This window comes from Struthio camelus, chromosome 5 (genome assembly GCF_040807025.1).
Source record: "Struthio camelus isolate bStrCam1 chromosome 5, bStrCam1.hap1, whole genome shotgun sequence".
NCBI classification, from domain to species: domain Eukaryota; kingdom Metazoa; phylum Chordata; class Aves; order Struthioniformes; family Struthionidae; genus Struthio; species Struthio camelus.
In genome coordinates, this window is record NC_090946.1 from 48,022,722 (window position 1) to 48,037,044 (window position 14,323).

General features: G+C 38.6%; 1 protein-coding gene across 1 annotated transcript; it reads left to right on the forward strand.

Annotated features, from left to right (window-relative positions):
- Positions 1-794: 794 nt before the first annotated feature.
- Positions 795-12,216, forward strand: EMC7 (ER membrane protein complex subunit 7). Its single transcript, XM_068946298.1, has 5 exons — positions 795-1,094; positions 4,444-4,563; positions 6,486-6,624; positions 8,250-8,330; positions 10,008-12,216. The coding sequence occupies exons 1-5, from the start codon at positions 859-861 to the stop codon at positions 10,158-10,160; spliced, it is 729 nt and encodes a 242-aa protein (XP_068802399.1). The 5' UTR covers positions 795-858; the 3' UTR covers positions 10,161-12,216.
- Positions 12,217-14,323: the final 2,107 nt, after the last annotated feature.

Here is a 14,323-nt window from a genome sequence, read left to right on the forward strand (position 1 = left end):
GCACCCGGGGCTGTTTCAGCTAACAAAACGTGCCATGGCTGAACGGCCTTTACTTGTCTTCACCCTGAATAACAGAAAACTCCAAATATCTGCCCACCCTGAATAACTGAGTTGACTGCGTTTGAAAAAAAAGAAACGAGCTACTTCCCAGTCTCAGAGTAGGCTGACAAGGTGTGGGGGGAGGAAGGCGTGGACTGTCTTTTATTAGACCGCCTGCCTTCAAAGCCGCCCCGAAGCTCGCGGGCACGAGTCCCTCCAAGGCACCCGGCCTAACGGGCGACGCTCCCCCCCGTCACCGCCGCCGCCGCAGCCCCGCCCCGCAGTAACGGAACAGTCCGGGCTGGAAAAAGCCCCTTCGAGGCCCGTAGCGCTCCTTGCGGCTCCCGACACGCCGCCCCCAGTCAGCTCCGCAAGCCACCACCACACGCCCCGGCTGCCCGCCGCCAGATTGGCCATGGCAGCTCCCAGTTGTGCTGCGGGGATCACCGAGCCGCGGCGGAGGCAGCCGCTCACCACCTCCTCCGCCGAGCGCCCGGCGCTAGGGCCCCTCGGTGCCTCACCAGAATAAAACACGCAGTACAGTTCCGCCTCGGTACCCGTCATGCACGTGAGTACTTTGCTCACTCCTATCGGCCAGTGTCCGTCACATGACCTGCAGCACTAGCTCTCACTAGCACGCATGCGCCAAACGAGCCAGGCCCCTCTCGGCCTGCTTGTTGCGCACGCGCGGCAAGTTCACCGCCCCCTCCCCGCCTGGTCTTCCTCCCCGGCCACCGTAGGTCGCGTCCAGCGCATGCGCGGAGGGGCAGCCCCGGCCTGCCGGCCCCGCCCCCGGAGCTGAGGGGAGGCGGCGGCGCGATGGCGGCGGGCGGCAGCGTCACTTCGGTGTCGCTGCTCTGGCTCGTCGTGTCGCTGCTGCCCGATGGCGCCTGGGGCTCGGAGGCGGTTGGGGCGGCGGAGCCGCCGGGCGGCGCGGGCCCTGGGGAGCGGTTTAAGATCGAGGGCCGGGCCGTGGTGCCGGGGGTGAAGCCCCAGGACTGGATCGCGGGGGCCCGGGTGCTTGTGGACGGGGAGGAGCACGTCGGCTTCCTCAAGTGAGCGCGGGGCGGGGGCCGGGAGGCGCTTGGTCCCGGCGGGGAAGCGCGTCGTTACCTCCGCCTCCCCCGCCGGGCCGGGCTGCCTCTCCTGGCCGGGCTTGGGCAGGTCTCTCGGGCGGGCCGCGGCGGCGCCGCCGCTCCGCGGACGCGCTCCCGTCGCGGCGCGGCTCAGCTGAAAGGGCCGGTCCTGTCGGGCTGCGGCACTTCCCGCGCGGCCCCGGTGCCCCGGCCCGCGTGCGCTAACGGCGCCGCAAGGCCGAGGGGCGGCGGGCGTCACTCGCAGAGCTCCCGCCGCCGCGGTTCTGGCACGTTTAACGTCCCTTTCCACAGCCCCGGTCAGAAGATGGCGGCCAGCCGCGGCAAAACCGAGCTGCTCGCTGCGAGTCGCCGTCCTTGCCCTAGTTAGCTAAGCACGGCTGTGGAGATTAACGTCCCGTTTCCATTTTTAGGTTTTCTGATACAGTTGCTCCTTACCTCGTCAGTCAGACATTCAAAACGGCCAGTCCTGTAGTGGGAAGCTATCGTGCTGTGGGTGTTACTTTTGTTCCCGGTCTGCTACAGATATAACCAGATTGATGGCTAAGGCTGCTGGCTTTTTAGGTGTCAGAATATTAGAAGGAACTGGTTTTTCATTTCAGGAAAGCATTGCATTTAATTCTAGAGTACAGTGCTTTCTCTTAACTTTTGCAGGCCCAAATTCTGTCACTTTTTCATTTTAAGACCTGCTTTTCAGTAAAGAGGTTATTCCATCTGGAGAAAGATGGGGAGCAGGGAGAAAAATAGGACTAGATCAAAATAGTGTTTCCTCTGTCGTTATTGGGGATGCGCTTTGGGTTCCATCCAGTGAGGAACCAGCAAGGAAGAGGGACAGAAAGTTAGAGTTGTAGTTATCTACTACAAAAACAGATTTGCTGCTGGTTTTTACAAGCAGAAGAAGCTCTTTCAAGCAATATGCTTTTATTCTTTCAAACAAGATGATGCAAGTGTATTTGGAAGCCATAAAAACATCACGCTAACTCATTCAGTCTTAGGTGGTAATGGGTAATTCAGAGTAGCTCAGGATCTAGAGATATTAAAACATTGAAAAAGTCCTCAGAATTAAGAGTTGAATTAATCTCACAGTGTCAAGAGTAGAGGTCAATTCTAAAATCCTTTTTTATGATTTTTAATGAAGTATGTTGCTTTCAAAACTCTATATTAAAATCAGAGATTTTCAGCAGAATTAAGATGCACTGTCTCATAATTACCAATCACTTTGAATTATTCCCTCTGTAGTAAAAGTTGAACTGCATTTTGACCCTGGGAGTTGTCTGATAGGTTAACAAAAAAGTTATGCTTGCTAAACTTTTAGAATGTTGTAGGTAAAGCACCTGATAAGTCAGTATAAGCAAGCTGAAGGAGCCTTATGCTGTACGTGGGAAGTGATGTAATAAATACTGTGGAGGTGGTGAGTTTCCAAATACTTAACTTAGAACTAGAATTATCTGAAATATGAGGAGACAGTCTCAACTAAAAGCATGCCTTATTTAATGACAGTGTATCATAGTTACCAAGGTATATTGATTAGATACATCAAGCTATAGACATAAGAAATTATGTTGATACAACTGAAAGCCAAGAAATGAGTTCAAATATATTTGTAGATGTTCCACTACCATGAGCATGGCATGTTTTAGTGAAAATACTTTCTGTAATGGCTTTTTCCACTTGTAACCAGCAAAGAACTGGATGGCAGTAAACTTTTAAGGAAAACTGAAGAAAGAGCAATTTACTAATTCTATTCATTAAATAATACTGATTTTTTTAGGCTCAGGAGAAAGATCCTTCAGTTGCAGTGACAGGGTTCAATAAATCATTATTGATATATTGGAAATTTACTTTGTCACCATCTCCTATCACCATCTCTTGGGCAAATTTTCTTTATTTATTAAATGAATGCCATGTCATTTATCAAAAATAACTATTCAACACAGCAAAGTTGCTTCTAAAGCAGTTTGATAGCTATTCTCTAAGACAAGCATTTTTATAAATCAGATTAGTTTCCCCATTTTAATCAAAATTAAACGTTTTTCTAGTCTGAAAAAATGGCAATGTTGGATACTAATATATGAATTGAGAATTGGATTTTTCACATAAATAACTTTAGAAAAGTTATAATTACAGTTTGTCAATATCATATAGATTAATATGATCAGTATTTCCTTTTTTTTTTTTAGAAAGAAAAAAGCGAATTCTTAGGGAAAAATCCTTAAAGCAGTTGCAAAAAAAGATACTATGAGTATTTTTCAGGGGATTCAAATCATCTCTCAAAATGTTAGAGAAACCCAATATACAGTGCTGTTTAAATGCTTCTTAGTTACAGGAAGTTCCTTAACTGATGTACATCTGTGAGGGAGAGTATTTTCATTAACATCATGAGGACAAAATTTATTTTTAAGAGGTTCTTTTATTTTCCCCAAAATGAGCAGATTTTACTGCTTCTTTTTCCTTATGAAGAGCAGCTTTTGGTTGTACTTTGAGTCTTATTTTTAGGAGAAGAGTCTTTCATATTAATTTTAGAAAGGTAGAAACAGTAAACTTTTCTTCCTGGAGCTTCTGGAAGAATGTAGGAAGAAACCTACAAGCTTCTGTACTTTAATTTGATGGCAACTGGTGCTGAATCGAGTATGCTTTCAATAATATTTTCACTGAATATTGAAGTTTCATATTTTAAAATAAAAGCGGTCTGTTTAAAGATCCATTCTGTGTGTACGTTCAGAGCTTTTAGTTTTCTTATTGTTGTGATAGCATTGTAGAGCTTTCCAGCATGACCTAGTCCTACAGGGAAACAATTAAAAGCAGAAAAATCTCTGCAGATTTTGCAGTAAGGGCACAAGGCACAGTTTTTGTGCTTTGCAAATCATCTTTAATATCTACCAACATTATTATAGGATCTCAAATTTTTTTTTAGTTCCAGCAGAAGTACTGAAGTGAAGTAAACTTCATTGTACCTATTTCAGAAGGAAAAGGGAAGGTATGAGTCAACTCTGCCATCATTTGAATATATGAAATCTAACTGTTTCAAATCTCACTTAGACTGCTGAATTATTCCTCCAACAAGACAATAGCTTGAGTGCATGAGGAAATCTTAAATGTAGCTGGTAATTTCTGCTGTTACTGTAGCACACGTTGATGATCTTAAGGGGCTCGATATTATGAGTGCTGAGTGAACTAAACTTCCCTTTGGTCATTGCTGTTATATTAAGATTTATGATACAAAATGGTACTATTATAATTTTTTCTAAAAAAAGAAAAACCCTTGTGCATAGGAGCACATTGAAATGCAGTGGAACTTAATTTTTTGCAGGACAGATGGAAGTTTTGTGGTTCATGATATACCTTCTGGATCTTATGTAGTGGAAGTTATATCCCCTGCTCATAAATTTGAACCAGTTCGAGTTGACATAACTTCAAAAGGCAAAATGAGGTGAGCCTTCCCTGATTTTTTTTTCCACAGTGATCTATTAAGTGCACCCAATGATGTAGTATAATGGGTAAATTACAGTTGCTATAGATATGATGCTTCCATTTCAGACCGTACGTTGCAGCTTCTTTTCACGTTGCTTCTAGGAACAAATTTCTTAAAATTCAAAGTATGACTTCTTTTTTTCTCTCCTATTTATGACCTTAAAATATTTATGACCTGGAAATGGATGAATTAAACAGGGTTCTACAGTTTGTTTACTTACGTTAACTTCTCATGCAACTGCCCTAAAATAAAATCTAGGCATAGATCAATTGAACTGCTTTATCTTTTGACATACCTTTTTATTTTCTTTTTTCCTTGCATTTTGGATAAATGTTCGGTCATTACTTAGCACAGTGAAGGGCCTAGCTTGTTCCTAAATTTTAAAATACTTCCATTACACCTCCATAGAATCCTCTTAAAGATACTAGCAAATGCCAGTAGATGCCAGCCTGCGGTACTTCTGCAGCATCATTAGCCTGTTTTTTGTATGCTGTGGCCAGGTATGTTGTTCTGATAACAATATAAATATATGTAACTGCACACTGTTCAGTAAGCAATACAGAGAAATGACCATCCTATTTAATCAGGTGATGTTAGTTTAAATAAACCTGCTTGTACTTTTCTTTGTAAATGTACACATATATCTTAACTTCATCTTTATTGTCTACAGTTTCTTATAAAACATATTATTACATTTTAGAAATAGGTCAATTTAAAAATGGCAGTGGTATTGTTTTGAGGTCTTAAAAATTGAAATCTGGAACTGAAAACAGCGTAAACAGTCTGTCTATAATAATAGCACTTTTTGCTTGTTTTTTTTCCCCCAAACTTCATGAACTTAAGTTTATACTTTATTAGGCAGTATCTCATTGGTGACTCTGATATGTTTTTTGTAATAAAGAAGGAAGGAACTCAGTGATGATATAGCCAAGATACTGTGTATAACCTTTCTCTTAAAATTGCTATGATATCTGAGGACTGCAGGTAACAAATTTGACAGCAGGTTTTAAGTAGATTGCTAGGATAGGCCCACAGAACAACAAACTGGTAGGCTTGACATCTCTACCAGTTAGACAGAGAGAAACTATAGTAAAGAGTACAATTGGGAGATACCTGGACAAATGTGATACATGTGGGGGAAACATCAACTTGACTTTTCTAAAGGGAAGTTCTGCCTTAAAAAAAGAAATGCTGGAATTCTTTGAAAGACGCAACAGCATGCGGATAATGGATACGTGGTTGATAGAATCTACTTGAAAATCTCAAAAGCTTTTGAAGAAAATATGTAGTTAGAAGGTAAGAGGAAAAGGCATTCTTTGTGAATTCTTCTGTGAAGAACTGTGGAAAGACTATAAGGTAATGAAAGGATGTTGAAATTGTGAACAAAATTCAGTATTGATAAATGCAAGGTGATGCACTTAGGGAGAAGGCAACATCAACTTCACACATAAATGATTGTTACCTCTGAGCAAGCTCTCTGCAGTTTGTAATACAACTACATGGTTCAAAGTTGTACCTAATCTTTAAATTGTGTAGCTTTTCTTGCTTATTACAAAGATAAGAAGAAACCTTTTGCAGAAGCCACTTACAAAAAAACTGTGTAACATTTTTGATCTGCTGTTCTGTTTCCCGTATTAAATTTTACAGTTTGCATAATAGCCTGGAAAAAAGGTAAAGTGAGTGTTTTTGGATCACATAAGGTGTGTTAGTGAGAGAGAGCTGCTTCTGAAAAGTGAAGCCTAACAGACACTTAGCCACCTAGTGGCTTAATTGTAGTTTATTATTAAAACTTTATTTGGAAAAATATTGAATTATCTTTATTTTTTGTTAAAGGGAAGATTGTAAATGATTTTTTTAATTACTTGCATTTTGTTCATTAGAGCAAGGTATGTGAATTACATCAAAACTTCTGAAGTTGTCAGGCTGCCATACCCGCTTCAGATGAAATCTTCTGGACCACCTTCATACTTCATAAAGAGAGAATCTTGGGGGTGGACAGATTTCCTCATGAACCCTATGGTATGTATAAGCACCACACAAAGGTGAAAAGTATGCTAGGGATCCAAGCATAGCAGTTCTTCAGAATATTGAGAATAAAGTAGTTGAGAAAAGATGTGCACTGTTTGCAAATAACTTTTGATAATATCCTTGCAACGAGAGGAATCTTTTAGGTGATTTAAGGCTTATTTTGTAGCTGAAAAGTTCTTCTTGTGATTGCAGCAAGTCAGCACAGTGAGAATGCAACCTAGGCTTAAAGTATCATCCTCTCAACAGAAGGACTTTTTTCTGTTTGTTTTTGATAAAACTGAGCCTTAGAGTCGTATCTGAAAGGGGTGAAAAAGAAACATTTTCATTGCTTAGCAGTCCTCTCTTTCCCCACACAACTCCTGTAACTCATGTAGAATTGCAGAATTGGTATGATTCCTGAGTACTATCATGTTCTTATAGTAGTGTTAAACATCTTTAACAAAATATGGTCAATGGCACCTGCGTTTGTTTGAAGACTATTCAAACACCAAAGGTAAGGTCATCCCTGATCTAGTGCACTTTCTACTTTGCAGCATCTTCCCATAGCCTGAATTAATAACGACAAATGTGTAGGGAAGAGTAGTTGGTCCAAACTGGATTATTTTAGGTGTCTTAAGTATTCTATACAGCTCACTCATTTCAGTAAAATGGGATAGTTGGGAAATACTCACCTAGTTACTGTTGATGGTTTTACTACCATCTGATGCTATCATGTTAATTTTTTTTTTTTTTTTTTTTTACTGCCATGCTCATGGCTAAGGAAATTGCTGTTATCTAAATCAGTTAGATCTGGAAGTATTTTCATTCTTATTCAAAAAGTGGCAAATGGGAAATTAATGTCCTTTCCAGAGTATCAGGAATCTGCTTCACTTTTCTAAATTTTATGCTTCTTTTAAGTATGAGAACCGAATCCTTTAGCATGCAGTATGATTTCTAAACTTTTAAGCAAGGAATTCTTAGTTATGTTATCATTCCTGTAATGATTTGTATGTTTACCATGTAGTTAAAACATCTACCGCTGTGATATTTTTTGATTTTTTTTTTCTTTAACTATACTGGAAAAGCACAACTTTTTCAAGAAAATGAAGTTCACTTGTCATTTCAGCAGTAGAAGTACAAATGGTGTTTACAGTTTCCTGGGATTTCTCTGACTATTTTTTTCTGGAGTAAAGCTGATAGAAATTAGGAAGTAATGCTCTTCTGAGATGATTGTTTCTTTCTTTTAGCCCTGTTTATAAATACAAAGTTTTTCTGTGACTTCTTCATCCCTAAATACCCATTCCATTAATGCATGTCCTCTGAAAATAGCCCATAGTCTGCTACCTTTTGTGACATGATACTTGTTCTAGTAGTGTGGAGATCAACGCTTCGCAAGCTTGTAATCATAAGGGTTAAAAGAATTAGCAAGTGTTTACTTTGATGGTCCAACTTTCACATCCCTTATTTATAATTTAATTCTTCCTTATCTGATTTCTTTCCTAACAACTGGATTACTGAACCAGATTGCAATAATTCTAGAATTTGGCTATTTAGCTAAAAACTTAATGTCAGTATTGCTGAAAATATTTTCAGCAATAACTAAGCTGAAGAAATATTTCCTGTTCTTTTCTTTGTAGGTGATGATGATGGTTCTTCCGTTACTGATATTTGTGCTGTTGCCTAAAGTTGTCAACACCAGTGATCCTGACATGAGACGGGTAAGTAGATTCAGCTGATGCAAACATGGTGAACGAGAGTAATGTACTGAAAAGATAGAGAAAGGCAATACAAGCCAGAATTAGACTTCTGAGGAAGTCCTAATGGTGTTATTCATTCAGTTTGTACAGTGTTGCTGTTCTAGTAATGAATTGTGGTGTTTCAGACCTGTGGATTTGTACTTATGGCATAACACAGAATGAAATCGTTTGACACAGCTTTGAAAGCATTATAGCATGAAGGATGTTTTACGAAGCTTTAATACAGCAGTACATTTCTCAAAGGCTAGTTTTCCTGTAAATCTCCAATATTCTGTATTTTGTTTAAATCTAGTACTTCATTTTTAAAAATGAATAAATGTGTCGAGTGTGTTACAAAGAATAGGATGTGTGGTCTCTTAACCAAAAAAGCATAGTTTAAAAGTTTGTTAACTCCACATGTTGCAGTAGTGTATATGATATGAAGTCTTAATATAGTCATTAAATGATCTAATTTATTGTCCTTCCACCATGCAAAATGCCGAATAGCAGAAGGCTAGGACAAAGTGGAGATTCAAGGTGTTTGCTAAATCTTCTCTTATTTTTAGAGCTCTTCCTTGTCTGTCTTGGGTGGCTTCTTTTTGGGGGTTTGGTTCATTTAAATTCCTTTTCCTCTGAATGACCACTGTCTTCAGTAGTACTTTATAGGTGTCTGAACTTTTTTTTTTTTTTTTTAAAGTAATACCTATAAAAAGCATATCAGAGCTATGTAGTGCCTCTTTTGGTTTCAATTTCTATAAAAACAGAGTGTGACAGTATACTAGGTAACTGTGCAATGTTCTTCAAACTAAGGTGAACTTTGGAAGTTGAATGTTAAAAAACAATTATTTATTGGTATATTGACTCATCTGTCCCTGCATACAGACAGGCTGCTCTCATGTTCTTATTAGCTAACTAATATGACTTGTTAAGGAGAAATTTTAATTGAAAGAATCTTGCTTGTAATTTAATCTTTAAGGAATGTCAGAAGATACTTTTTAAAAGCTCAGTTATAATGACATTCGTGTCGTCATGTCCATATCGTGTCATGATGGCCATGTATTAAATGCTGAAGTGTATGTCCAAATTCAGTTTACTTGTAAAGGGTCTGGAGATTGTAGTGTATTTTTCATGTAAGCTTTTTCTTTTGTTTAGGTAATCAGCACAGTACTTGTTTATATAGGAAGTCTGTGATTTAGTAACTGTGCTTATTGTAGAAATACTAAGTATAGATGTAACTGTAACAAAGGGCTACCATTACAGCTTTTGTTTAATTTGTATCTTGAACACAGTTTAAGCTGTATCAATACCAGACCATTCTGAATGGTAACTAGAAAAGCAAGATGACAGTACAACTGTCATGATGAGGTTTTTTTTTTCTTCCTATTAGTTTGTTTGCCCTGTAAGGCTGCTTAAGACATGGTTACCTTTCTCCATACACCAGTGCTTTTAGCTTCTGGTTTTTGTTTCTGGGTGTAGTTGGGCATTTGGCTGTGGTTGCATAAAAATGTGTATAGCAATATATATTTGGAAGACTACTAACAGTAAAATGGTGTTTGGGAAAATTTCACATCTTCCTGATATGATCTTTCAACTGAAGCCTCAGAAACAGCCTGAACTGTCTTGAGCTCTTTTTTGAGTTTAACTAATCTTTGCATGCAGGAAATGGAGCAGTCAATGAACATGCTGAATTCCAACCATGAGCTGCCGGATGTCTCTGAATTCATGACAAGACTTTTCTCTTCAAAATCTTCCAGCAAGTCTGGTGGTAGCAGCAGTAAAGCAGGGAAAAGTGGTGCTGGAAAAAGGAGGTAGTTATATCTTCATCCTAGGCCTGAGTTTGCACAACTGTTTGTTATGTGGTATCATGTTTATTTGTCTTGAAAGATCAAAAAGCCACTACTGTAAACTTCAATCAGGCATGAAAATGGAATGCTACAACACTTGTGTGTAGCTTTTTAGTCTATTTAAGCAGTTTTGTACTTGACAGTAAGCAAAAGAGGACATGGCTTCAATACTGTATCTGTGTAAAGTTACTGATGATACTGAATTTCTCTGTAGAGAATGATATAAATTATATGATATGCTAAACAGTAATGAATGTCTTAATGATGAGAATACATAAAGATATTCTTTCAAAGATAATGGGAATTGAGTTTGCTTTTAAAGATGGCTTTAATATTTTTTTAATATTTTCTCTCTGAGTTCTGAAATGAACAAGTTCTTCCAAAATTGAATGATGGGTTTACTGAGAAAGGAATTTGCTTTGTGAGCTTGTCATATGTGTTTTATATGGAATCATTTTATTTTATGTTATTTGCTGCCTGTACACTTTAGGTCAAGAACTTTCCACTCCATTTTACTACCTAGTATTTTTCTGATGTAGTTTCTGCCAAACACTTTCAGAGGAAGAAAGGAAACCATCCTTCAGAATGTCTTTTAAACTCTGTCAAGTTTAATATGAAGCCAAGGTATCTATATAACATGATGAATGTTTATCTTAAATCCTTCCGTTCTAAATCACATGTATCACTTCTTCAGCACTTGTTTCATACTGGCTTTTTTGTGCTGTGCGTTAATCTTGCTGGTGCTGTGATTTGAGGCCAAATACAGGACAGAAGTTTTAAAAAATAAAAGAAACCTAAGTGTGTAGCAAGGTAAATCCCACTCAGCTTTTAAAATTATGTTACAAAGTATATGGTAAGCTCAACATATGCTAAGTCACTGGCAATACTTTGTTCTTTTTTTGACCACGCCTGTGTTTATCTTTCGAGCTACCTAGTCTTAAATTCAGAAGGAGCTGAAGAACTGATTATTTTCCAGTACACTGGAACACTGTAAATTAAAATGACAGCAGTATCTCCAACCCCCATTAGCAACTGTCTGTAAATTGTTTTTTAGCATAAAGAATTATTTCATTCCAAAACAGACATTTGTAATGGTATTCATGCTGTCATTTTGCATTTTTATGGTTGCCAACTTCTTAGGTAATGGTATCCAGGCAATATGGGTAATGTTCCTCTGATTCTAAAGATGGTATACAACACTGATCTAAAACATACCTGAAGCAAAATCAACTCTTATGTGCATATTTGTTTTGAGGTTTTTGAATGCTTACATGTTCCAAGACAATTTATAGTCATCTTAGTTACAGCCTCGGAACGTGCTGTAAAACATAAAAACCTGCAAAAGAATTGTTCATATAATGAAGTTAACATTTAAGATATCAAAGGAGCAATAAACTAACACTGTGTTTTGGGCAAGCAAAGGTTTCAGTCCTTTCAAAGTAAACTTTATGTTGTTGGGGTTGTTTTTGGTTAGGTGGGGTTTTTGTTTTGCTTTGTATTTTAAATAAAAGATACCTGATAGAGACAAGAGGATATTCACATATTCTTGCTAGAGAATACTGAAATGAGTGTTTAACCAAAGTTGCATTGCCTTTGTAAAAAGCTGGGATTTGATACTGCAAACCACCTCTTTTAACAGCACCTTACTGAAGAATTCATAGGAAAAACAGGGAGCGCCTCTTTGAAGATAGAGCAGTTAGCTTTGTTAGTGTGCTGTGTCCTGGGAAGTACAGGCTCTGAGTTACTTTTCTTTAACAGTAAGTCGTATGACAATTAAGTTGTATTAGCTTCTTATTTTAATCACACTTTGTTCAATAATCATATTGACAAATTTTTCCTTGTTGTGAAGTTCAGACCAGCAGTGTATCTGCTTTCTTTCATTGCGTCTATTCGATGCCTTGACTGTCTTTAAGGGAGAATGTAGAATTCGGACAATGGAAAAGTGAAATTTTCATGTTAAAAGTTAGATTTAAAAAAAACAGCAGAAATTGTGAAGATCCTAATAAAACTTTGGAAGGAACATATGGAATTATTCAACAATTTTTTTTCTGTGACTGGTGTATCAGCATTCAATCAATTTCTTTGCATGTCAGAATCAGAAGCAGTGTATACCACTCCCCCTCACTCCCAAAGAAAACTCCACCCACCTCCCAAAATATGTTATCTGAACTACTCAGAATCCTGTTACCTAGCATTATTTCCTCAATCTTGCACATTCTTTCTCTCCTTTTGAGGCCCCTCTGTGAGAAAGTGGTATGTAGAAGCCATACTGGTCTGCTTTTAAACCTAGTGCAAGTTATGTTGATACCAACTTTTTCTAATTCAGAGCTGGAATCTGTGTCAAGTGAGAGAAGAAGTTCTAGCCAGAGTGCCTTGGTCATTTACGGTTCAGCCTACTGTAACATGTTGCCTTGGGCGATCATAAAAGCCACTTGGCAAAGTTTATTTGATAGCTGTTGTGCATCTGCCCGTAAAGCTTTCCTATTGTAATTATTCGTAGTATAACACAAAGTTGCCTTTTTGGGAAAGTAAACATATTTGCTGTAGTTTGTTTTTATTTTCTTGTCCTTATTTACTCATATTTTTTTAGTAGTCTTTCTGCTGTGTCAGAGGTGACTTCTCACTCTGGTATCCCAGAAACCATAGCTGCCTTTACCCAGGCTGCTTGGGAGGACGCACGACTGAAGATAAATTGAAGCAGCTGATCCCTTAAAATAGACGTTAAAGGTGTACAGAAACTGCTTGGACCATAGATCGTACTTACATTGTGGTTTCAAATATAGACAAGCTGACTTCCTTATTGCCAAAAGGAGGAGGACTTGCTTCCCCCAGCTTGAACTGCATAATCCTGCTGCCTCCTGCATGCAAGCTCTGGCACTTTTCAGACCTTGCCATGGCATTGACTTAAGAGAAAATATTCCATCTTTTTGTTGGATTTTTGTTATGTTTTAGTGAGTTAAATGAGCTCACAGAAGGATCAAACAAGTGTCAGAGCCAGCAGAAGGTAAGCACCAGAGACATGCAGTCAGAAGCAAGGCACCCTCCTGTGTTTATGGCAGTGAGTGAGTCAGTCGTTAAATCAGCTCACTGCCTCTTGAGGAATTGTAGCCTAAGAGCTCATTTAGCCATGTTCTGAATGAGTGGGCAACTCTGAATGAGTTTCTAACAGGCTGTGTGGAAGAGAAAGGAGACTTACATCATGCTGAAGGCTGTTTCAGCTATCATTTATATCAGATGGCCTGGACACTCGTTATCAGAGGTGTTTTGAACAATTTGAAATAATTTTATCAATGACTTCATCAAAGATGTTTCCAGTCTTCAAATGCAAGGAAGAAATTTAATACTGTTGTATATATATTTGACATCACTGTTTTAAACAACGAAAATATTTGTTGGTGCTCTTTTATCTTTTTTTATGAAATGGGGGTGCTAATAGTTCTGTAAATGGGTGTGTATATCTGCTAAAATTGACTCCTGTTGTTTCAAAGAGAAAGGCCAGTTTGTGGTTAAGATTTGTATTTATGAAGAGGACTTAAATTCCAGAATCAAGTGTTTTAGGTTGTAATGCAATTGCCAGGCTTGAAGTACATCGTTTAAGATTTCTGTTTCAATTTCATGGGGATGAAGTACGAGTAGCTTGTCTCAAGTATTGTAAAGATGAATTTAGTAATGAATATCAGGTATGCAAATAGTACAGCTATAAGCTTACTGAAGAATGTCCAGTAAGTAGTTTTCTTAAAGAGCATTTTTAATAAACATTTATATATAGATCTTTATTTATTAAAGCAACCTTTTGAGTAACCACAGGTCAAGATTTGCAAAGCAGTCTAGGCAATTTATATACCTGTTCTTCATCAGTTTAGTGGACAGTGTACCAAATCGCTAAGATCCATTTAAATGTCTCCACCTGGGTGTTAATGGTCCTATAATTGCATAAATACTGCATGTGGTCAGCAGCTGTTAAAATCTATGATTATCTCAGGTGATGTCCAGTGGTCCCTGTATCAATTGGAAGGCAAACAAGATTGGAAAGGCAAACAAAATTGGAAGGCTTTTTCACACTGTTTTAATGTTTGATTGCTGTCCTTTGTATTTGGAAATCTGTCTATGTAAGTTCCAGTCCTGTGTGAA

Coding starts and splice junctions, on each gene's coding strand:
- EMC7 (XM_068946298.1), top strand. CDS start 859: ATGGCGGCGGGCGGCAGCGTCACTTCGGTGTCGCTGCTCTGGCTCGTC. Junction 4,564..6,485: donor ACTTCAAAAGGCAAAATGAG/GTGAGCCTTCCC, acceptor TTTGTTCATTAG/AGCAAGGTATGTGAATTACA. Junction 8,331..10,007: donor GTGATCCTGACATGAGACGG/GTAAGTAGATTC, acceptor CTTTGCATGCAG/GAAATGGAGCAGTCAATGAA.